Source organism: Ochotona princeps, chromosome 21, assembly GCF_030435755.1.
Source record: "Ochotona princeps isolate mOchPri1 chromosome 21, mOchPri1.hap1, whole genome shotgun sequence".
In the NCBI taxonomy this organism is placed as follows: domain Eukaryota; kingdom Metazoa; phylum Chordata; class Mammalia; order Lagomorpha; family Ochotonidae; genus Ochotona; species Ochotona princeps.
The window spans coordinates 34,284,832-34,309,902 of record NC_080852.1 but is presented as its reverse complement, the minus strand read 5'-3'; the positions used below and the strand labels follow the sequence as shown (position 1 = coordinate 34,309,902).

General features: G+C 48.4%; 1 protein-coding gene across 3 annotated transcripts in view; it reads left to right on the top strand.

The window, feature by feature from the left end:
* The window catches only part of RUVBL1 (RuvB like AAA ATPase 1), a 42,500-nt gene that overhangs the window by 3,984 nt on the left and 13,445 nt on the right, over nucleotides 1-25,071 (top strand). For all 3 annotated transcript variants that reach the window (XM_004581346.2, XM_058678736.1, XM_058678735.1), the window contains exons 2-8: nucleotides 172-258; nucleotides 3,195-3,327; nucleotides 15,444-15,595; nucleotides 19,060-19,149; nucleotides 19,945-20,094; nucleotides 22,866-22,929; nucleotides 24,185-24,383. In XM_004581346.2, the coding sequence (XP_004581403.1) occupies nucleotides 172-258; nucleotides 3,195-3,327; nucleotides 15,444-15,595; nucleotides 19,060-19,149; nucleotides 19,945-20,094; nucleotides 22,866-22,929; nucleotides 24,185-24,383 (875 nt within the window). The remainder of the gene's footprint in view (nucleotides 1-171; nucleotides 259-3,194; nucleotides 3,328-15,443; nucleotides 15,596-19,059; nucleotides 19,150-19,944; nucleotides 20,095-22,865; nucleotides 22,930-24,184; nucleotides 24,384-25,071) is intronic.

The following is a 25,071-nucleotide window of genomic DNA, read 5'->3' as shown; positions in this document are numbered from 1 at the left end:
TCCAGGATCCCAGGGCTTTCCCCTGCTGCCCGGGGACCCTGGGCCACAGCCTACTGGTACTCCACGTCAGTGGGAGGAGTTGCATGAACGGTGTGGACCGAGGGCTGAATTCTTTCTCCCCGTGAAACGTTTTCATGTTGATTTATTGTTCCTTTCCATTGTGATTTGTAGGCATGTGGCGTCATAGTAGAATTAATCAAAAGCAAGAAAATGGCTGGAAGAGCTGTCTTGTTGGCAGGACCTCCTGGAACTGGCAAGGTACTCATTTTCTCTCATTTCGTTTTTTTTAGAGCTACCCAAGAGGATGAGTCTAATGCTTAAGCCAAATTGAATTTATGTCTTAACCTGTCTTTGTTTAGCTAAATTGGTTATGTGTATGTTTTAAAAACTAATGTGCAGTAATACAATGGAGTATCTAAGACCCGGGCTTCTAAATTTCCCGCTATCCTGGCCTAACTCCAGAGAAGAAAGAATGAAGTCCTCAGAGGGCTCTCATTGTCTCTAGAATTTGTCCTTTATCTCTTTCAAGTGTCCTTTGCTTTGGAAATACATTTCTGTTGGCCCACGGCTTTATATACATGTATATAAAAAATCTTTGGAAAGACAACTTACTTGAGGAGCAAAGAAAATGAGTCAGTAGCCGTCTTCTAATTGCTCCCTTGAGCCCATCACTGTTTTGGTTGTGTGAGAGATGAAGAAAAAAAATAGGAACAAGGAATCAGAGGTGTGATGTTTATCTTCAAGAGGCTTACAGTCCCGCAGTGCAAGAAGACAGGAAGCCATCGTGGTTGGAGCTAGATGAATCACGGAGTGTGGGGGGCTCTTCAGTGCCGCTGGAATGTGAGCCAGAGGCAGAGCAGGGGCTGGGGGAGCAGGAAGGGTTAAGACGCGATAGTTGACCTTCAGAGTTGGGAAGAGAGTTTGACTTTGCAAAGATGATCAGGGCCTTCCATGCAGGGGACACAGCATGGTGTTTTGGGGTTGCTGAGGGGACTGACGAGGTTCTGAGGTTGAGCCTGGCTTACCCTTCGCCAGGGCTGCTTGGTACAGAAGAGGAGGAGCCTGAGGCTGTGTGTGAAGAACACCTTGGCCCCGCAGTCATGTGGGAGACTCGGAAAAGGCCCCTGGCTTCTGGCTTCAGCCTGGCCTGCCCTAGCCACTGCAGCCAAACAAGAGTAAACCAAAATGTGGGGGAGACATCTCTTTCACTCTAACTCTGCCTTTCACATAAATACAATACATCTTTTAAAATAGATCTATTATTTCAAAATTATACTAAAAGCCATTCTTTCACATAACACATTAAGTTGTGTAGGTGCCTTGAACAGGTAAGGCATTTGTCCTGCTTCGGACAGGGACCTGCCTGAGTACCCAGAGCAGGCCAACTAGGCTGCTGTACCGGGCCCAGGACATCATTTTCAAAAGATTGTTCTGCAAGGCTGTGAGTGGAAAAGTCTTAGGGTTGGGCCTGGCACAGTGGCCTAGTGGTTAAAGTCCTTGCCTTAAACGCACCGGGATCCCGTATGGCGCTGGTTCTAATCCCAGCAGCCCCGCTTCCCATCCAGCTCCCTGTTTGTGGCCTGGGAAAGCAGTCGAGGATGGCCCAAAGCTTTGGGACCCTGCACCCTGTGTGGGAGACCTGGAGGAGGTTCCTGGCTCCTGGCTTTGGATCAGCACAGCTCTGGCCCGGCCGTTGTGGTCACCTGGGGAGTGAATCATCAGATGGAAGATCTTCCTCTCTGTTTCTCCTCCTCTCTATATATCTTATTTTGCCATAAAAATAAATAAATTGTTTAAAAAAAAGTAAATGGATTTGGAAAAAAAAAAAGAAAGAAGAAACTGGCAGTATATGAGCTTAAGAGCATGCATAAGGGCCGGTGCTGTGGCTTAGCACATTACACCTCTGCCCACCTTGCTGACGTACCATATGGCTGTTGCTACTTAAATTTCCAACTCTGTCTTTCAAATAAATAACTGAATCTTTAAACACACACACGCATATGTGGTCCAAACAGAACCAGTCTGTGGGTGACCAGTTTGCTACCTTTGATCTGACCTAATATTTTAATACTTCTGTTTGACAGATAAGGAAATTGAACACCAGAGGTTTGCCATGTGGCCACGGTCACATGGAAAATAAGTGGCAGGAGTGCAACTAAAGTCTAGCGTTGGTGCCCTGGGTTGGTGCTGCTTGCCTGGTGCTGCAGGCTGGTTTCCCAGCAGATTCCCATCTCAGTGCTGGAAAGGGACCCTCAGAGACATAGCTTCCCCCGACCCATTTACAACACCGCCTCAGACTCTGTTTTTCAGTGGCAAGCTTGTTTTCTTCCTCCGGCCTCACTTGGGAACTGACTTAGCTCATGCTCATGTTTCAAAGTTAGGAAAGATGAAAATAGCATTCAAAGGCCATGGCATTTTCCAACCCTTTACCGACCTTAAAGCGCTTGCTTTTCATGCTTGGTATTTGACTGGCTGTGTGTTCAGTCTGGTTCTGTTTAGCATCTCCCATCTGTAGCTGTCACACCAGAATAGATCTGTGCTTGCCCCAGGCACGTACAGGTGTATCTTATTAAGACCAGTTCATACTTACCATCCTACCTGATGCATCATTGCTCCCTGTTTGTGGCATCCTTAAGACTGAATGACAGCAAGTGATTTGTTTCCTCCTGACTGATTTCTGATGTGTTGCGGGGAGGCATTTTTCCTCTAGCTGTAGAATGAGAAGGCCGACCTGTTAGGCCAGAGCCTGCTTCGTAGTCCATAGGGGACAGTGGTGGAAGACTGTGCTGACCCTGGTGGGACCATGATCCCTGGAGCCCTGGCAGAGGGTGAAGCTCCTCTCTGCCCTTTTGTAGGGTGGCCACTAGGCTGTTTCCCCGTCACCTCGCATCATTGCCTCTTCGTCAGTACAGTTGGAAGAACTTGGTACCTTCTTCCTGGGAACGGTGAGAGTTGTGAGAAAACTTAGGTTGAGCCTGTGCTGGGTGAGTCTCAGTGAATGAGAGTTGCTAATTATGGAGATGGTAAAAAACACCATTCATGATACAGCTTGACGGAACACAATATCAAACATTCATTGTGTGAAACCGGGAAGGTCTGAGCTCTTGAGTTGACAATATTTGGCGTCTTTGTTAGAATGGAGTGTTTCCAAGTGATCCTGAGAACAAACATGTTTCCATTTGTTCCCTCTGCAGACAGCTCTGGCCCTGGCTATTGCTCAGGAGCTGGGTAGTAAGGTCCCTTTCTGCCCAATGGTGGGGAGTGAAGTTTACTCGACTGAGATCAAGAAGACAGAGGTGCTGATGGAGAACTTCCGCAGGGCCATCGGTGAGTGGCATGCTGGTGGGAGGAGTTGTTCTCGCTTGCCTGGCACTGTGAAACTTGTTCCTTGTGGACATGCGTTTAGGACTTGTGTCTGTTACCCTGCTGGTTTTCTTTTGGCACGATTGTCATTGTCTTTGCAAGCCAAACCGAAGCCCAGTTTTTCTTGTCTCAATGCAAAGGTGGATCTTTTTACCAGACTGGAATCAATGTGGCTATAAACTGGTCTTAAAAAAAAATGCAATTTTTTCTGGCAGCCTTATTTTGCTTTTAGAGATGCCTATCAACTGAAAAGTATTTGAACTTAAGCCAAATCATTGTGTACCCTTCTGCTAGATGCTCCCTAGTGCTGGAGCCAGGGGGGCCGTGGCCTGTCAGGAGTGGGGAGGCCTGTGTGGGGCCTGAGGTCACTGTGCTGAGTGTCCTAAGCTGGGTCTGTTACTGTCCCAGTCTGAGGTTATTAACCAGCATGTTGCATTTGAAGAAGCCACCTCTAGTTGAACACCTCAGGAGTGGCCCAGTTGCTGAGTAGCAGAGCCTCAGCGTGGCCTGCCATCTGCTTACTTGGAAGATCCACTGAGGAGCACGCAGCCTTTCCCTGGGTGCTTACCTCTTGCCAGTTCCGAGTTTCTAGGCCCCTTTTCTGGCCCCATTTCTGCTAGTCTCACATTGGGCAAATCCTAGGTTTCCTCAGACCCATTTATCCATGTAGCTCCTTCCTTGTCGTTGTTGCATAGTATACATTTACCAAGCCATGCTGGCTTTTTGGCATTTAGATTTCTTTTCAACTCTTGGTTTTCAAAACACGTCATCCTACATGTCTCTGGGCACTCATACCAGTCTATTCAGGGTGTGCTTGCTGGGTGTAACTACTAGTTACAGAGCTTGTTTGTCATGCAAGTAACTGTCCTTAACCAGGAGATTTACTAGAGAGCAGTGAGGAAATAGTAAAAATCTAAGACTAATGTGCATTTCAGTATAGTTGAAGGGTCAGGTCATGTGGAAACTTAGGTGCTGGTTAGGGCTTTAGATTTTATGCTGGGCAAAAGAAGCAGTTGGAGAGTGCAAAGGAGCCATGTGGATGGGTTTGGTTTTATAAGATCCCCCTGTCTGATGTGGAAGGATGACCATGAAAAAGATAAGTTAAGATGTCTGAGTAGGAGGTGAAAGTGGCTTGCACCAGAGTGCTGGAGCTGAGATGCTCGTTGGTTAGATTCTGGATGCATTGATGTGGTAGAGCTTATGGGCCCTGGAAAGAGTGGAGGCTAATGTCCCGGGTTGGCCAGTTTTACAGATGGGAGTGTATGAGAAGGAGTAGGTTGGATATATATATATATATGTATGTATAAAAGTTTATTCGTTAGACTGTTGTTGAATTAGTGTGTTAAGCCCCTGCCTGAGACAGGCATCCCATGTTGGTATTGATTCAAGTCTTGGCTGCTCTACTTGCGATCCAGCTCCCTGCTGGTGGCCTGGGAGGGCAGCAGAGGATGACCCAGGTACTTTGACCCCTGTACCCACATGGGAGAGCCGGAGAAGGTTTCTAGCTCCTGCTTTTAGCCTGCTCCTGCCGCAGGTGTTGCAGCCGCTTGGGGAGTGATCTAGCAGTTGGGAGATCTCTCTTTCTCTACTTTCTCTCTTTATCTCTCTCTGTGACTCTGACTTTCCAATGGATGAATAAATCTTTTTTTTTTTTTAAAGATTTATTTTATTATTTTTATTACAAAGTCAGATATACTGAGAGGAGGACGGAGAGGAAGTGGAGCTGCCGGGATTAGAACCAGCGGCCATATGGGATCAAGGCGAGGGCCTTAGCCACTAGGCCACGCTGCCAAACCCGAATAAATCTTTTTATAAGAAGTTTACTTATTTGAGGGCACAGCGGCGTGGCCTAGAGGCTAAAGTCCTCGCCTTGAACGCCCTGGGATCCCATATGGACGCCGGTTCTAATCCCGGCAGCTCCACTTCCCATCCAGCTCCCTGCTTGTGGCCTGGGAAAGCAGTTGAGGACGGCCCAATGCCTTGGGACCCTGCACCCGCGTGGGAGACCCGGAAGAGGTTCCAGGTTCCCGGCTTTGGATCGGCGCGCACCGGCCCGTTGCGGCTCACTTGGGGAGTGAATCATCGGATGGAAGATCTTCCTCTCTGTCTCTCCTCCTCTGTGTATATCTGGCTGCAATAAAATGAATAAATCTTTAAAAAAAAAAAAAGAAGTTTATTTATTTGAAAGGCAGAGTGACCGCGAGAAAGGGCTGTGTTCTGTCCACTGGTTCACTCCCACGTGTCTGCAACATGGAGGTTGGGCCAAGCAAAATCCAATAACCTGGAGCTTCATCGAGGGCCCCTGTGGATAACAGGGACTCAGTCCCTAAGTCATCCTGTTAAATCCCAGCATAGGCCTGAGCAGGAAGCTGGATTGGAAGACAGACAAGACTTGATCTTAGGCGTGTTGATACAGGGTACTTTTTCAGTATCCCCAGGGATACAGTGGGCAGTGTTTAACTTTTTTTTTTCAAGATTTATGTATTTATTTTGATTGGATAGGCAGATTTATAGAGGGAAGGATCTTCTGTCTACTGGTTCACTCCCCAAATGGCCACAATGGCTGGAGCTGAGCCAGTCCGAAGACAGGAATTAGGAGCTTCTTCTGGCTCTCCCATGTGGTTACAGAATCTCAAGGCTTTGCACTGTCCTCTACTGCTTTCCCAGTCCACAGACTGGAAGGGAAGTGGAGCAGCCGGGACATGAACTGGTGCCCATATGGGATCCCAGCACATGCAAGGCAAGGACTTAGGCTATTAGGCTAACGTGATGGGTCCAAAACCTTAAGATATTTGTAAGTAGAAGCATCTTTTACCATGAAACACTGGGGTTTCTTTTGGTGTAGTTTATTTATTTTTCAAGATTTACTTACTTTTATTGGAAAGTCAGATCCACAGAGAGAAAGAGAGACAGAGAGAAAAATCTTCCATCTGCTGGTTTACTCCCCAAGTGGCCAGGAGCTTCCTCCAGGTCTCTCATGCAGGTTCAGGGCCCCAAGGCTTTGGGTCATCCCTGACTGCTTTCCCAGGCCACAAGCAGGGAGCTGGATGGGAAGCGGGGCTGCCAGAGTACAAACTGGTACCCATATGGAATCCCAGTGCATTCAAAGTGAGAACTTTAGGCACTAGACTATTGTGCCAGGCCCCTTTTGGTACATTATTAATGTGAAGTATGGCATATGTATATGGAAAAATATATACAACACAAATGGATTGCAAATGCTTATGCAGTCACCACTGAGCTCAAGGCACAGAGCAGGCCAGCCCTCGGGTGTCACCCTCTCCTGCTGATCGCAGTGTCTGCTCTGCCACAGGGCACCCTCTGTGTGATATGTGTGGGCGTGGCATGCATTCCCCATCCATCCTTGTGTCTCAAAACAATTTTTTTTAAAATCTGTTTTTATTGGAAAATCGGATTTACAAACAGAAGGAGAGACAGAGAGAGATGTTCCATCCACTGCTGGTTCACTCCCCAGTTGAACACAATGGCTGGAGCTGAGCCAGTGCTGAGCCAGGAGCCAGGGGCCCCTTGCGTGTCTCAGCACTGTGACTTCCTTTATGCTCTCTGAGCTCTGTCTAGATGAGGTCATACCCGAGTGTTTTGGGTCTTGCTGAGTGGACACTGAGCGTTCATGTTTGTGAGGTTCAGCCTGCATCATTAAAGGTAGACTCCTCCTTGGGAGTTTTGGTTCACAGGCCTCTCAGAGGTCTTTTGTTCTGTTTGTTCGTTCATTTCTCATTTTATGTGAAAGAGTGACAGCTCTTCCATCTGCTGGTTTCCTCTAATGTCCACAAAAACCAGGGTTGGGCCAGGTTGAAGCTGCCACCTCCCAGAATTCCCGTCAGCAGGAAGCCGGATTGGGAGTGGAGGAGCAGGGACTTGCAGCCAAGCCCTGTGCCATGGGCTGCAGGCATCCCAGGCAGAGATGTGGCTGCTATGCCTAACGCCCACCCTGGTGTTTCTGATTTGAACATGGCCAGTAATTTTATTGGACTCAGTTAACAGTAGAAGCTGCTTGAGACATTTGTTGGTTAACTTACTGGTTTGTTTGAAAGTCAGAGTGATGGAGGGAGAGAGAGAGAACTTCCCCCTGCAGGCTCACTCCCCAGGTGGCCCCAACAGTGAGGGCCAGGCTGAAGCCAGGACCCAGGGGCTCGGAGTGGCCCTTGGCTGCGGGACACTAGTATCATGGCAGCAGCTTAGCTCCCTGCACCACAGCACTGCCCCTAAAATACTTTTCTGACGTTGATAAAGTCTGATACAACTGCCTTCCCATGGACTGGGTGCCTATGTTTGATTTACTTAACTGTATCTTAAATGCTTTAAAATTAGAGCAGGCATTAATTATGTTGGCATTCATTTTGCGATTTACCATTTTTGAGGGCAAGGAGCAGTACCTTTCTTCTGATGGCAGCCAAGTGAAATTTCTTGATCCTCACCATCAAATAAAGACTGTCCCTAAAGGAGCCCTACCCATCTCCCTCGGCCTTTGAATTCCTGAGAAGTTGGCAGGGGGTGGAGAGGAAGCGAGAAGCCGAGCAGAAATGAAAAGCAAGGAGGCTGTGCTGTTTCCTTGACGTGATGAAGGTCCCTGTCAGGGATTTAGAAACCTGAGCCAGCAGATGAAACCCGTGTCATTTGTGTTGTCGTTGCCAGAGACAGTGCCCGCACTGCCCCCTTCCTGGCTAACAGCCTGCTGCATTGTCCGTGAACCACGTCCCCCGCCCGCTTGTCAGCACAGAGCCACTTCTAAATAAATATGGTCACTAGTGAGAGACGGGAATGCCTTTCTTCCCGACTCAAGGAATTTCATGTCATAACCATCCAGCAGTAAATACAGGTAAGCATTCCATCGGAAGGACTTTATCTCCACGGCATTGAAAAGGCTTCATTAAAAAAGTCAACATTAATTGTAAAAGTACTGCATTCTCCAAGTTTGCGGCAGTTCATCATGTTTGGGAATCTTTGTCTTAAGTTCAGGAAGTAAGGATTTGATAGGGAAAAGTAAAGAATGTCCTCTCTTTGGGGCTGTTCCAAAACTTCCATTTATAGCTATCAGATGAAAGGAAGGTGGAATAAAACTTGAACTTTACTCCTCAAGAGTCTTTGTCCTGATTGGGTTTCTGGGACAGAGAAGGCAATGATAAGATAATGGCCTCATTTGAAAGTGGGAAGTGATTGAGAGAGCACCTGCTGGGATGGAGATTTGTCGGTGCCCTGGGGATATTTCCAGATCAGGACCCAGGTAGCTGTAACAGCAAGGAGACCAAGTTCCTGTCTGGGCTTCCTGCCCTCCTAAACACTTTATGGCTCCGTGTTGGTGGGTGGAAGGGAGTTTGACAATGGATGGAAGGTCTTTTTTGCTGTGTCTCTCCCTCTCACTTTCTCTAACTCTGCCCTTCAAACAAACATACAAACAGAAAATTTTTTTGAGGAGCGTTCTTAATTTCTTCCTTAAATAAGTGGTTCTGCTTGGAGGTTGTGCCTTAGGATCATCCAGGCAGCTTATATCATAGTGATGGCTGGCTAGGGCGTGACCAGGGCTGGAGGAGCTGCGGAGTGAGGTCTGGAGCCTTGGCTGCAGACTAGTGGAGGTTAAAACCTTTCCCTGACCTTATACCTTAGATTTTTTTTTTTTTAACCAGGTCCTACTAGTACTATTCACTTAAATATTTCTTTTTAAAATGACTTGGTAGGTCCAATGCAGTAGTCTATTGGCAAAAGTTGTCAGCTTGCGTGCACCAGGATCCCATATGGGTGTCTGTTCATGTCCTGGCTGCTCTACTTCCCATCCAGCTCGCTGCTTGTGGCCTGGGGAAGCAGGGGCAGTCGAGGATGGCCCAAAGCCTTGGGACCCTGCACCTGTTTGGGAGACCTGGAAGAAGCTCTTGGCTTCTAGCCTTGGATTAGCTCAGCTCCAACCATTGCTGCCATATGGGGAGTGAATCAGTAACTGGAAGATGTTTCTCTCTGTCGTTCTCTTTCTCTCTAAATCTGCCTTTCCAATTAGGAAAAAAAAATGAGAGTGGCACACAATGGAGAGAGGCTTGCCAGGCAGCACCGTGCTGTAGCTCTGTGGCACAGCAGGTCCACTCCAGGTCCTCATTCCTTCGTCCCTAGGTTGTGATTTCTAACATGGGAGTGTATTTACACCTGGTTTGGCACTTCAGAGAAGTGTAACAGGCAGTGCTTGTCCGGCCCTGCCAGGTTTCTTTCCTGCCATGTTAGACACATGTCTGTAACTGTTTTTTTCTTGCTGTTGCGCAGTGTTGTGTTGTATGAATGTGTCATGGTTTGTCTCTTTCTCCTGCTGTTGCAGACCTTGGAGTTCTGCTGGTGTTGGGCATTCACACGTGGTGCTGCTGTTAGCACGGCAATCTGTGTCACTCAGGGTACACAGGCGTTTATTGCCAGTGGGCATTTGCCTAGGAATTAAATTGCAGGATCTTGGAAAGTACATGTATTCAGCTTTAGCTGATAACATCCTCTTGCTCCTGAAGTATTTGTGCTGATTTCTATTCTCACTAGTACTAAAAAATCTTCTGATTTTTCTATGATTTTCCTACCTCTCAGTAGTCTTTTTTTTTTTTTTTTTTTTGCTGTTTAAAGCTTTCATTATGGAAAATGTCATATGTATAAGCATCATTCAGTAGTATGATGTGTCTGCCCTACACCCATCATTCCCCTTCAAAGTATTTTGAGGCAAATTACAGACCTGCTGTTTAATTCATAAATCTCTTTGCATAAATACCACTCAAAACCGAGGAACTGGAAAAAACGGGCAGTAATCTTTGGTGTTGGCCAGATGTAGTTTTCAAGCTTCCGTTTGTCTGGTAGGGTCGTGATGTGCCTCTCCCCGATCCAGGTTACACAGAAGGGTATGTGTATTATCTTGCCTGGGGCAGGCGTTTAACATGGCAGTTAAGATGCTACATGGGACACCCATGTGTCATATCCAAGTTATGGGTTTGCCTATGGCTCCACTGCTAATTTCAGTTTCATGCTGATTGCGTCTTGTGAGACAGCTGGTGATGGGCTCAGGTGGTTCGGTCCCCGATTGGCACCTGTGTCTTGCTTGACCCAGTCCTGGCTGCTACAGGCATTTGGGGACTACATCAATGGATGAGAGGTCTCTGCCTTTCAGACAAAAAAAAATCTAAATCCTGTCATTATAAAATCTTGGCTGACATTTGTCTTCCATCTTTTATTTTTTAAGAGCCAAAGTGAGTGTTAGCGCCCCTTTGCTAGTTGTTCCCCAGATGTTCGCAGCAGCCAGGGTTGGGCAAGGCTGAAGTTGGTAGCCAAGAACACAATCTCAGGCGTGGGCGTCAGGGACACAGCTACGTTAGTCCCTGCCTTGCAGAGTGTGGGGTAGTAGGAATCAAGAGGTGGAGATGGGAACGGAGCCCAGGAAGTCTGATTTACAATGTGGGCATTTAGCCACTAGGCTAAATGCTTGCCCCTTTATAGTTTTAGTATATGAGTTTCTGTTACATTTTATACCTTCTATTTGTTCAAAATAAGCATTAGATAAAGACTAGAGTGACATCTACAGGCTGGCACCAAGAGAATGCCTGGGCCACTGGGCAGTGTTAGCTGAGAGGAGGAAAGGGCAGTCAGAGTGTAGAATAGTCTCCCAGAATTGTGGCCATGTGATTGATGGAAGAAGCTGGGGTCCTAGAGATAGAAACCCTGGGCCCCAGGATGGGATCTGTCTCAAGGCACTCAAGGACTGCTCACTTCCTGGAGTTGGTATTGTGGCACAGTGGGTTAAGCTGATTGAGAAGTCTGCATCCTGTATTGGGGTTGTAGTTTATTTATTTATTCATTTTTTAAAAAGATTTATTCATTTATATTAGAAACGCAAATTTACAGAGAGACGGCGACAAGATAAAGATTGCTTTTCCATCTGCCAGTTTACTCCTCAAGTGGCCACAACAGCGGGAGCTGAGCTGATCAGGAGCCAGGAGCTTCCTCCAAGTCCCCCACGTGGGTGCAGGGTCCCAAGGCTCAGAGCTCTCCTTGACTGCTTTTCCAGGACACAGGCAGGAAGCCGGAAAGGAAGTAGAACAGCTGGGAAATGAACTGGCACCCATAAGGGACCCTGGCACATTTAAGGTGAGAATTTAACCACTGAGCCATCGAGCCAGGCCCTGGAGTTGTTAAGCCAGGCCCTGGTTTAAATCCTACTACTCCATTTTTGATCCAGTTCTCTGCTTAAGTACATCTGGGGTGAGGATGAGGTGAGGTTCAATGATAGGAAGGCCTTCCATGTGCTGGGGTTGGAGGGCTGTGCACAAGAGCAGGGGTTACTCTGTTGTACGTGTGTTAAGTGCATTGTTTATTCCGTTTGGTGTAGGCTGCCAGTCTTTCTGTAACTTTGGGGGATCCCTCCTGAGAACATCTTCAACTAACTGATCCAAGAACATTTCTTCCTCATCCTTGAACTTTTGCCAGGCACAACTTTCTTGGTGATGTTTCTAGAATCCTCTGAAAATAGAATCAATAGTTGCTAACTTATTGCTGGCATGGTTTCAGTTTCACTGAGCTATCTGGGTACTTTGACATAGACATTGGAAACTAAGAGGGGCTGATGTAGTAGGCTAATCCTCTGCCTACTGATGCACTTTCCATATGGGTGCCATTTTGTGTCCCAGCTGCTCACTTCCTGATCCGGCTCCCTGCTTGTGGCCTGAGAAGGCACACAATGGCTGAAGCCCTCAGGCCCCTACACCAATGTGGGAGACTTGGAGGAAGCTGTTGGCTCCTGGCTTTGGATTGGTTCAGCTCCAGCTGTGGTTACCGTTTGCAGACTGAACCAGTGAATGGAAGATGTTTGTCTCTGACTGTCCTCTTTGTAAATCTGCTTTTCTAATAAAGATGAATCAATCTTTTAAAAAGTATAGGAATATGTGTGTGTATGTCTACGCGGGTGCTGGAGTCTTCCAAAAATTTATGACAAATAGAAATTATGAAAAATCTGTGCATAGATTTCAGAAAGCTTTTGCACCAGGGCCCTGAGTGGTAGCCTAGCATGCACCGGGATCCTATATGGACACCAGTTCTAATCTTGGCAGACTCGCTTCCCATCTAGTTTCCTGCTTGTGGCCTGGGAGGGCAGTCAAGCATGGCCCGAAGCCTTGGGGCCCTGTACTCACATGGGAGACCTGGAAGAAACTCTGGGTTCCTGGCCCCAGATCGCCTTAATTCTGGCTGTTGCAGCCACTTGGGGAGTGAATCAGTGGACAAAGATCTTCCGCTGTGTCTTTCTTCCTCTCTGTATATCTGACTTTCCAATGAAAATAAATAAATCTTCAAAAAAAAAAAAGCTTTTGCACCAACTAAACTTTTAATCCAATTTTTTTTGCAAATGTTTGAAAGTACCCTTGTGTTTATGTACTTGTATGTGTAATTTTTTGTTTGCAGAAAAGCCACACTCAATACTGTTTGTCTTCCTATTTAAGAAAACATTCAGTTGCTAATAATTATCTTTGCTTTGTTAGTAAAACCTCATTTTCTTTTTTCCTCACCGTAATGTAAATGTTACTGACTATAACGTGGATATAGAAAAGAGCATGGATCAAAGGGTATACCATGATGAGTTCTCAGATATTGAACAGTTTCTTTTTTTTTTTTCCAAGATTTATTTCTTTTTATTGGAAAGGCAGATTTACAAGAGGAGAGACAGAAAGATCTGTCCCTGATTCACTTCCCAAATGTTCTCAGTGGCTAGGCTGATCTGATATGAAGCCAGGAGCCAGGAGCCTCCTCTGGGTCTCCCACATAGGTGCAGGGTCCCAAGGCTTTGGGCCATCCTCGACTTCATTCCTAGGCCTCAAGCAAGGAACTGAATGGGGAGTAGAGCAGTTGGGATATGAACTGGTGCCCATATAGGAGCCTGGTGCGTGCAAGGCAAGGATTGAGCCACTTGGTTATCTCACCAGGCCCTTTATTTATTTATTTATTTATTCCTTAAAAATTTATTTTTTTGGAAAGGTAGATTTACAGAGAGAAGAGAGAGAAAGATCTTCCGTCAGCTGGTTTAGTCCCCAAGTGACCGGAACAGCCAAGGCCACTTGGGCCATCCTCTACTACTATCCCAGGCCACAAACAGGGAGCCAGATGGGAAGTAGAAAAGCTGGGACACAAACTGGTGCTCATGTGGGATCCCAGCGGGTACAAGGTGAGGTATAGCCACTGAACCATTGTGCCAGGCCTGGACAGTGTCCTGAGGAGAGAGTACAGCTGCAGAAGCTCCTTGTGCCTCATGAGCCCCAGCTCTGTACCCTTTAACCCATCGGGGAAAGATGGCCCAGCATTGACTTTGGAGAGAAGCATTCCTGATTTCCGGTGCCAAGGTCAAGGGTTAGCAGTGCAGACCCTGACAGCCTCTAGCAGGCTCCTGGGGTACCCAGGCTGTATATAGACCTCAGGAAGGCATCTGCAGGCACATTTCCTGAATAGTAGATGGTCTGCCCGATGACAGCTCTCTCATCATGCCTGGGTGACTTCTATTCCTTCATCCGTTCCCATGTGTCTGTGGTGAGATGGGTCCCATCAGGTGTGGCTGGTCTGCAGAAAGTCAGGCCCAGAGTCCAGGTTGTGTCACGCTGTGCCGGGGCTGCGCAGTGTAAACACAGGACGACAGGGGAGTATCTGGGGGTGAGGGACGAGGAGGGATGTGTGCGAGGGGCTTTCTAAGGCATAAATCTTAACTGAGGCTGCAAGAAGCAGCTCCTGGCATAGGCCAAAAAGGCTGCTGCACTTCTCAGAAACATCGGATAAAAAGACACAGAGGTCTTCTGCTAAATTTGATAACTCTTAGATAGTTATCACACTTATGAAAACGTCTATTGTGGGTAATGTTTAGAAGCAGGAGAAAATTTTATCTTCTCTGACCACATTCTAAAGTAAAAACGAAATGCTTCCCAGATGTTCCGCATCTAGACGTGCAGATTGGTCCATGATTGCAGCCTGGGAGAATTGGTGGAGCACCCCAGTGCAGACAGCAGAGGGTAACTGGGCAGACTTTTTTCTTTCCTTTTTTTTTTTTTTAAAGGGGTTTATTTTATGTATTTGAAAGGCAAAACTATGGGGGGCGGGATGGTAGTGAATGGTCTTCATCCACTGGTTCAGTCCCCAAATGACCTCAGTGGCTGAGGCTGGGCCAAGCTGAAGCCAGGAGCCAGGAACTTCTGTGTCTCCCACATGGATGCAGTTGCCCAAGCACTGGGGTGCTTTCGCAGGGAGCTGGATCAGAGGCAGAGTAGCCATGACTGCTACACTGCCAGTTTCACCTGGTGTCGCAGGTGGTGGCTTTACCCGCTGTGCCACAGTGCCTGCCCTGGGCATTTCTTCTTGGGGTATTCAGGGGCCCAGAACAGCTAGCAGAGCTGAGTAGCTCCTGCTGTTGGCAGTGACAGCTAATTCTTTTTTTTATTATTATTATTCACTAATTACATTGTATTACATGACACAATTTCATAGGTACTGGGATTCTCCCCCCTTCACCCCAAACCCTTCTCCCATGGTGAATTCCTTCACCTTGATGCATAACCACAGCTCAGGTTCCATTGGGATTCCCTAATTACAAGCTCACACCATACAGAGTCCAGCATCCCACGTGACAACTAATTCTTGCGGTATAGGACCTGATGGTGTCGAAAGATGTGTAGTAGCTTACTTTCTGTTAAGTCAGAAATGTGGGGATTGAGCACACGAGTGTGGACGGCCAGTACTCTGCTGTGGTGGCTCAGAGCCGAGAGCTGCATTTCCCTGACTACCACCAGCAGATACCTGAAACAGTTTGGGAATTACGGCTTCTACGTTTAATTTTGACTTTGGCAGTAGAAAGTCCCCTTTGAAGGTTGATGTAGAAGTGTTTTTCTGCGTTTTCAAGTGGCACCTGCAGCTGTGCTTCTGCTGGCACAGGGTGACCCCCTGAATGCATGTCGTGAGTGCTGATCTGTCACTTCTTGGGACATGGCGGTGTGGGTTAAGCCGGCTGTTAAAGTGTAAACAGGAGTACTGGGTGTACAAGAGGCTGCTTCTCTCCATGGTCCATCTGCCGTCTCTTCCAGGACTGCGGATAAAGGAGACCAAGGAAGTTTATGAAGGCGAAGTTACAGAGCTGACTCCGTGTGAGACAGAGAACCCCATGGGAGGGTATGGCAAAACCATTAGCCACGTGATCATAGGACTCAAGACAGCCAAAGGAACCAAGCAGTTGAAAGTGAGTATGTGTGTGGGCTCTTTCTTTTGAGTCTGTCATTACTGTGTGGCTTTGGGCAGGGGGTGTAACCTGTGCAGGTCCCCATGTCTTCAGTGGTGCGCTTGGGGGATGACGTCACTAGGTTTTAAAAGCTGTAGCTTGTGTGTAGAAGCACTCTGTGAAGGTGGTTCTTACTCGTATTGACTCAGGGAAGTTGTGTGTGTTGAAGTGTGAGCTGTGTAGTTAAGAAACTGTCCCGGGCCCGGCGGCGTACCCTAGAGGCTAAAGTCCTCGCCTTGAAAGCCCCGGGATCCCATATGGGCGCCAGTTCTAATCCCGGCAGCTCCACTTCCCATCCAGCTCCCTACTTGTGGCCTGGGAAAGCAGTTGAGGACGGCCCAATGCATTGGGACACTGCACCCGTGTGGGAGACCTGGAAGAGGTTCCTGGTTCCTGGCATCGGATCGGCGTGCATCGGCCCTTTGCGGCTCACTTGGGGAGTGAATCATCGGACGGGAGATCTTCCTCTCTGTCTCTGCTCCTCTCTCTATATCTGACTTTGTAATAAAAATAAATTAAAAAAAAAAAAAAAAGAAAGAAACTGTCCCTCGGCCCAGTACCACACCCTGTGGCCACACATCAGGGGCCCTGAGCTTTGCTTTTCCCAGCTGCCAGTGCTCGTGTTCCTGGAAAGCAGCAACCTGGAGTCACCTGGGCAGAGCTGTGGCAGGGGATGGGCACTGCCCAAACCAGCTGCGTGGTTGTCGAGGCTCCTCCAGGGGATGCTCCTGCTCAGGAAAGGCTTTTCAGCACTACCAGAGAGCGTGGTGGTGCTGGGTGTAGCCCTTGCTGCTCCTCCTCAGGCACCTGTGCCGTGAGTGCCTCAAAGGCAGGCAGCAGGGCACCTGCGGGCAGAATGTGAATTTTGGAGTCAGAATCCTGAGTGACCTTAAATAGGTGACTTAACATCTTAGTGATTGTTTCTTTGTGTGTTAGATGTGACTAACAATGGCCTATCTCACAGAATTACAGAGATGAAACTTGTTACTTGGGCACCCTGCCTGGTGACTTTAGTTGTAGCTGTTAGTGTTAGCATGGAAGCCTTCAGATAGCAAAATGGGGCAGCTATAGGCTGCATGCTTACCTTCCTATTAATGATAATAATAACAGCAACAGTACCCCTGTGTCTCAATTGTTATATGCACCAAGCCCTGGGTTAAGGGCTTCAACAAATATTTTACTGACAGCTGTCTGTATATGCGTTTTACAAATGAAGGGATGGCAGGTGCAAAAGAGATCCAGCGTTTACCCTGGGGTTATGCGGCTAGTTAAGTGGCAGGGTGGACTCTGAGTCCTCACCACTCTGCTGTCCATCCTCCAACTTGATGTGTGACCTTTGGAAGTGAGTTGAGCTCTCTGGGACTCAGTTTTCTCATCTATAAACTGGTAGACCGCCCGTGTAATTTCCCCATCTTTACCCTGTCCTACAGTTTTACGGTTCTTTGATTCTGTAAGGTTGTTTCTTGGTCACTGCTTTATGGAGATCGTAAAAATGTCACATCTTCCAAAGGCCATTTTTCTTTTTCCTAACAAGGTTTCCATCTCAGAAGCTTGCCTCTGCAAATACCTCTTATACCTCCCCTCATCCCTTCTATTCTTCATTAATTCAGTTTCATAGTAGAATATGCCACCTTTCCAGTAATTACATCTTCACTCAATTCATTTGGCAAATTAGCCAGTATGAAAATGTTTGAGACACATACATACACGCATACCTTTCCATTATATTCCAGATAAAATAGACATTTAGTTTAAATTCCAGCTATCCATAAGGTTGTTCTGCACAGCTTCTCTAGGAAAATAGCGTAAGGAAGATGGAGTTTTGTTCCAGAAAGACTACTTCTAAATACTTAAAGCATATGTACAAGATGTTTGGATAGAAGGAGCTCAAGTACTTGACAGACATGGAAGTACGAGCCTTGCTGAGCCCTGGCACGGGACCACCACTGGTGGCACTTGTACTCCCACCTGCAGTAGGGTCTCTGGCTTGTGGCAGAGTTGCCAGGAGGCCCCCATCCTCTGTCCCCCAGCCCCCATCCTCCTTCCCTCATCCCCTATCCTTCACCCCCAATCCCCCATCCCCCATTATTTTTCTGTGAGAAGCTGAGCCCTGGTTTACTGCTGTGATGGTTTTGTAACAGCTTTGTGAAGATAAAATTTTAATTTTTAATTTTGATGTTTTGTAAGGTTTATTTATTTTTATTTGAAAAGCAAGATTACAGAGAGAGAGAGAGAGACCTTCCCTTTGCTGGTTCACTCCCTAAATGGCCTCAGCAGCCGGAGCTGAGCTACTCGGAAGGCAGGAGCCCCTTCCAAGTCTGATGCAGGTACAAGGATGGACCCAAGGGCTTGGGCCACCCTCTACTGCTTTCCCAGGGCAAAAGTAGGGAGCTGGACCAGAAATAGAGCAGCTAGGACATGAATTGGTATCCACATTGAATGCTGGTGCTGGCAGGTGGAGGATTATCCTGTTGAGCCACAGTGCCAGCTCCGATATACAATTTTAAATAAAATTTCAGTAATTCAAGTTGTGTAATCATCAGCACAGTCTAATGTTAGGATATTTTGATCATCCAAGAAGAAACATGTCCATTTGCTATTACTCCCCATTCCCACGCACAGCCCCAGCAGCCATTAATCTACTTTTTGTATCCATAGGTTTGCCTTTTGGGAAACATTTTGTATAAATAGAATCATGTAATGTGAGAGTTGTTTTGTGTCTGGCTTCTTTCACCAAGCTCAGGGTTGTTTTATTTGAGACAAAGCTCAAGTTTTTGTTGAAAAAATGTGACTCTTCCTGAAATTCAGCTTAGGTATCCAGTAACAGAGTCCTTAACAGTTGTGGTCCTGTCCCAGGATACCTGTCAGTTGGGGTAGCAGTTGGCCCAAGTGTGCTCATTCCCAGTCCTGGATGTCAGCAGGCGGAACCTAGGCTGAACACACTGGGATCGGAATGCAGAGGCTGGCCACTGATCCTGGGTGATACTACCCTTGGAACGTTCTGTGTGTGTGATTGGAGTGGGATGCCGTTACGTGGGTGAGGAAGCCCAGCTCAGTGAGCTTTGACTGAAATCACAGCCTTGCAAGATGCCAACCTTGAGACTAGTGAGCAGGTGCTGGCAGGGGCTTCAGTGGAGAAAATTCTGCCACCAGCCAAGGTGAGGAGAATGTGAGAGGAAAAAAAATTGGAAAGAGATAAAGCTATCCCAAGATCCCTAGGGCTATGGGCCTCATCTGGAGGCTGCTCGAGTTCTGAGTGTAGGTGTCCCCGTCCCCCTTGCGTGCCTCGCACACTTGGTCTTTGAGTCCAGTCTAGTTCCGTGCTCACACATTCGCACCCTGGCACATCCTAGCACACCGATGCGCTCATGCGTGACCTTCTCCACGCAGCGAGTGGGTTCTGATTCGCCTTCTCTTTCTTCCAGCTGGACCCCAGCATCTTTGAAAGTTTGCAGAAAGAGCGCGTCGAGGCTGGGGATGTGATTTACATCGAGGCCAACAGCGGAGCTGTGAAGGTAACACGTGCCCGAGACGAAGTGCCCTCTCGGGTGTGTTTGCCACCATGAGACCGAGGCTGTGGGGCGTGGGGAGGGCTGGCCTGTGGGCCAAGCTGGTGCAAGGTCAGCGGTTGTCCCTTTGTGTATAATAGGGTTTATTTTTTCTTTATCTTCATTCTTTAGCATTCTCATGATTAAAACAGACAGTCTGTTAGAAAAATACTAAAACCTGTTCAGAGGTGGGGGGAGTACAGGGTGAGAAACCAAAACAACTTTAGTCACTTTCAAATTGAAATGTGCAGTGTATTTAATCTTCCTTTTATCTCTTTGGTATTTTCTTCCCAAGATATATGCATGTGGGGAGGAATGCTGCATTAGTTGGCATTCTTTTTCTATCTGATTTTCAGTGTCCTGTACAGTGTTCCTCACTGTTTAATGGATGAGCATAATACTTCATATCCTACAATAAATCACCCACCTACAAAAGAGTCTGAGCGGCCCGCTCCGTCTCCAGCTAATCTACTGGATTTGCCCTTTATCGGGAATTGCATACAGTTAAAAGAAGACGTGCGGGGGTGGGGTGGAGATGCCCACAGAAAGTATCAGGTGTTTTTCAGCTGAGTTTTCGGAGCCCAGTGATGAGCAGATAGGCGCCCTTGCTTGGCAGCCGAGGAGTGGGCATATTTGGAGTTTCTCAAGTAGGCTGTCAGGCCAGCAGGTGGGAACTGAAACCTTTATCTCACTTAGTGCCATGCCATTTGGGGACTTGGCAGGGAAGGCACACTGGGCACTCATGTTTCTGTCTTTGTGCAGAGGCAAGGCAGATGTGATACTTATGCCACAGAATTCGACCTTGAAGCTGAAGAGTATGTGCCCTTGCCAAAGGGGGACGTGCACAAGAAGAAGGAGATCATCCAGGACGTGACCTTGCACGACTTGGATGTGGCTAACGCGCGACCCCAGGTACAGCTCAACTGCATGACCCGCCTGCTTCACCAGCCTGTCTGTGTGCAGGGAGCCCTGGGCCGTGAACTGCACATTAGTCTGTGTGTGCAGGGAGCCCTGGGCCGTGAGTCACACACTAGTCTGTCTGTGTGCAGGGAGCCCTGGGCCGTGAGTCACACACTAGTCTGTGTGTGTGCAGGGAGCCCTGGGCCGTGAGTCACACACTAGTCTGTGTGTGTGCAGGGAGCCCTGGGCCGTGAGTCACACACTAGTCTGTGTGTGTGCAGGGAGCCCTGGGCTGTGAACTGCACACATTAGTCTGTGTGTGTGCAGGGAGCCCTGGGCCGTGAGTCACACACTAGTCTGTCTGTGTGCAGGGAGCCCTGGGCCGTGAGTCACACACTAGTCTGTGTGCAGGGAACCCTGGGCCGTGAGTCACACACTAGTCTGTGTGCAGGGAGCCCTGGGCCATGAGTCACACACTAGTCTGTGTGTGCAGGGAGCCCTGGGCCATGAGTCACACACTAGTCTGTGTGTGCAGGGAGCCCTGGGCCATGAGTCACACACTAGTCTGTGTGTGCAGGGAGCCCTGGGCCATGAATCACACACTAGTCTGTGTGTGCAGGGAACCCTGGGCCGTGAGTCACACACTAGTCTGTGTGTGCAGGGAACCCTGGGCCGTGAGTCACACACTAGTCTGTGTGTGCAGGGAGCCCTGGGCCGTGAGTCACACACTAGTCTGTGTGTGTGCAGGGAGCCCTGGGCCGTGAGTCACACACTAGTCTGTGTGCAGGGAGCCCTGGGCCATGAGTCACACACTAGTCTGCAGGGAGCCTTGGGCTGTGAGTCACACACTAATCTGTGTGTGCACCAAGCTCTAGTGTTGTCAATCTTGCCACTGCTTCTGAAGTAGCAGGTCCTTTTCTATCTGTAATGTTTAGCAATTAGCATCATCACATGCTGCAAGGGGCTTCTTTGTTCTGATTCAAATGCCCTCATCATAGATGATTTTGGTGTATTGTGTCTTATCCCAGCCAAGCCTCTGGCCCTGAGCTAGCCAGCTTCCTCTGTGGCTTCTAGCCAGCAGCAGCTCTAGCTGGCAATTCTGAGTGTTAGCGGCAGGCAGGCAGGGGTGTTCTCAGCTCTTTCCTGGGTTTCAGAAAGCTTGACAAGGCTGTGTCTTCCTTTTGCTTAGCGAAGGCTCCCATCTCACAGCTTGAAGCTGGGACTGTGTGCTGCTGCTCGCGTTAAGCAGAAGATGGTTACTTAGAGCTTGATGACAAAACGTAGGGAAGTCTGTGCCACTTGATGACATGTCGGGAAATGTGTGATTCTGGGGAACACAGGAGATCTGTTCCTCACGGGCATCTTGCAGTTTGGTTTCATCTTTATTCTAAACGACGTTACTCCTCCAATCTCAGGAAATAGTGGATTTTCTGATTTGGAAGTTGACCCTTTGGGACTCTGTCGCTTACAGCTTTGGTCAGTAGTAGACTCCTGGCACTGGCAGTCCTCTTGCCCGGGGTGGGGAGTGAGGGGTGAGGTGGCTGTCCCGAGCCTGACACCCTGGGTGCCTCTGACTTGGGTACACTGCCAGGCTGGGACTTGGATGTCACATGGTCTCCTGCTCCGTGCCTGACTAGTAACTAGCAAGACTAATTCATCACTTTGGGTTTTTAGTTTCCCTGTGATTTACAACTCCTTGATTTTGAGTTTTTCCTACTGGCAGAGTTTTTTGAGAAACAGGCATAAGAAGTACCCAGGAAACATTAGCCTGCCTATGCTGTTAAGCATTTAGGGAGCATTTCTCTCCTAGGGCCTGGTAACCCACAGGGCATCACTAAAACTGGGTGCATGACAGAACCCCAGTCTCTATTTGATCCCTGTGTTAGGAGCTGGCAGGAGAGTGCCAGGGAGTGGTAAAGCTGGCACCGAGTCCTCCTGTCTAGCTCCAGGCTGGGGACCTAGATCCAACCCCCTGGCTGAGTGGAGTGACGAGACATGGGAACATAACTGTGGCCTGTCATCCTACTCACACAGTCCTTATGTCCCAAGATAGCAGGGACATCAGGAGGAGTTCATGACGGTGGTTGGAGTGAAACATCCCACAGGTTCTGTTCTGAACTTAGCGGCTGATTGGAAGCTTCCCAGGAACAGGAGTGGGCATTCCTGGCAAGTAGGCTACAGTGTGCAAAAGCATGGGGTCATTAAAGGGCCCGCGTGTGTCCAGGGCTGGTTCCCCTCCCAGCTTAGTGGCTAGTGAAGGAATCAGGGATTGGAGAAAAGACAGCTGGACAAGGAGACAGGATACTTTCCTTGGCTTCTACTGCCCCCAAAATGATTTTGTTTTATTTCAGATTTATTTATTTGAAACAGAGTTGCACAGAGAGGGAGCCCCCATCCATTTGCCCACTCCCCAGATGGCTTCATTAGTCAAGGCTGGACCAGGCCGAAGCCAGGAATCAGGAGCAACTGGGTCTCCTATGTGGGTGCGGGGCCCAAGCATTGGACCATGAGCAGGGTCCTGAGCCAGGGTCCACATGGGATGCCAGCGCCGCAGGCAGCAGCACAGCTTGCTATAGCACTGGTTCCTTGTTTGATTCTTACAGGTTAGGGGACCCTCTAGATATTCCTGTGCATTTAGAAGCTTCTCAGACTTTCCTTGTCTTCACCCCTCGGGATCCTGTCTCTATGTGCCGTTAGGGTCCAGCAGGATGAGGAGGGTCAGGTGTTGCAGCCACCTTAGGAGACAGGACTAACTGACTGACCGAAACTCTTCTCTTGTGCAGGGAGGACAAGACATTCTGTCCATGATGGGCCAGTTAATGAAACCAAAGAAGACAGAAATCACAGGTAAGAGAAACAGCAAGGCCAGGGAATTGGGTGCAGAGCTGGAGGGCCCTGCACTCTGAGATGTGGCTGTAGGAGACCCTGGGAGAGTGACCCCTCCTTGGGGGAAACACCTTGGAGCAGGTCCCATCTTCCTCCTAGCTCAGAACTTGACTCTGTCCCTTGTCTCTGGCTGCATGCAGGCACACTGTGTGCTCTGTGGCCCCACAGCGGTGGTGGTGGTGGTGGTCATGGTGGTGGTGGTGGTCATGCTGTCTGGGTCCTTCTGAGGTGTCAGAGCTTGTGTTGCCACAGCTGTGCCCAGGCTCCAGTGCTGCTGTGGTGCCAGCCTCGTCCCCAGCTTCTGGAGCGCTTCCCAGAGCTGGGAATGATGCTGTTCCCATATGGACCTGTGAATTTTTTCTCCCAGCTTCTCGTTCTAACTTATGTCTCTCTTTTTCTTAATTGCCACCTATGGCATTAGTATCTTTTAAAAAAATGCTAGTGAAACTTTAAGGTAATTTTTATTGTTAGAATTTGAGCCCAGGAAGCAATCTGATAACGGTGTGTTGATCACCAGGTAGTTCTGTTTCAGCCTAGTTTTGAATGTGCATCCCCTTTTGACAGGCCCTGCCTCTAACCAGTGGAGAGGCCACCTGAGCCTTCCTGTCTGTGTGAGCAGCTCTCTCCTGACAACAGGCGGCCAGGAGCTGTTTGCAAAGTGAGAACTGTGACCTTAGATGGGTTATGTAACTGCTCTGCCTCTTTCCACTGCCGCCTCGAAGGATTCTGAATGCACCTTGTTCCTTAGTCTAGGCACTTGATTGAAAGTTAATTAACCTGAGCATTGTCACAGGGCCAAAAGAAAGGACCATTTTCTGAGTACCAACAGGAGAATTTGCATATGAAAGCTCATTTCACCCAGGGCCAGCTTCTAGATCAGGGGGAGCTAGATTGGGTGGGTGTGAGATAAGGCAGGTGGAGAAGTGCCTGCCCCCTGTAGGCATTCCCATGCAAAATTTTGTCAAAGTCATTTTCCAAACTGTCCCACTCGCAGCTTTAGGGGAAACTGCCCGTTTCGTGTGATTACCTGTTTTCAAATGATGACACTGAAGCCTGGAGTTGAGACGTCCCCTCCCTGGAGTGACACAGCCAGCAGAAGACCAGGCTCCAGGCTTGGATCTGGGTTGAATTCAGTGGGGGTAGGTGTGAGAAAAGAGCCTTCTGTCCCAGTCTGATGCCCACTGACCATGTGTGCCCATTCTTGCCATCTTCCTAGACAAACTTCGAGGGGAAATTAACAAGGTGGTGAACAAGTACATCGACCAGGGCATTGCCGAGCTGGTTCCAGGTGTTCTGTTTGTTGATGAAGTCCATATGCTCGACATTGAATGCTTCACTTACCTGCACCGGGCCCTAGAATCTTCTATCGCCCCCATCGTCATCTTCGCATCCAACCGAGGCAACTGTGTCATCAGGTACTGAGAAGCTCCCCCACCTCCCGTTTGTCCTTCAGAATCCCTTTAAAGTCATCCCTTTGTGAGCAGGGTGAAGGCAAAGGGAAAAGAAGATGGGCAGAGAAGGCCTCGCCTTGAGGCTTGCTTCCCCATGGTCACCAAAGACAGTGGCTGCCTTGTGCCTGACTAGGAGGACCTCCCCTTGGGTTTCAGCTGTAAAGCCAGCTTTCTGTCCAGTCAGAGATCAGGCAGGCGCCTCTGGAGTGGACCCTGATTGGCCTTCTTGCTGGCTGGCTCGGATGTGCAGGAGCATTGTGTGGTGAGAGACACGAGACGTGTCAGTTTGTAGCTCCTAGGAGCCATGGGCACCTGCCCTGAAGGACCCAGTTCAATTGAATTGCTTCACGAAGACCCTACCTGCAAACACCATGTTAGATTCAGTCTTAACCCTCTTAGTGCTGTTGAATAAGACTTTGAGGAGTAACTAAACTGCAGGAGTTCAGGGACCAAATCATAGTTTACCGTAGCAATTGAAGTATGCAAGGGAAGGGTCAGGTAGGGTTGGTGACATTGCCTGTGTCAACTCCTTTTCCTTGGTCCTTATACAAGCTTGGTTTTCAGCTGATGACAGAGTTGTACAGGATAAGAAACCAGGTCTTTCTGCTAACAAAAGCAGTGTTCTCTTTCTATCCCAGGCGTTCTATAAGCC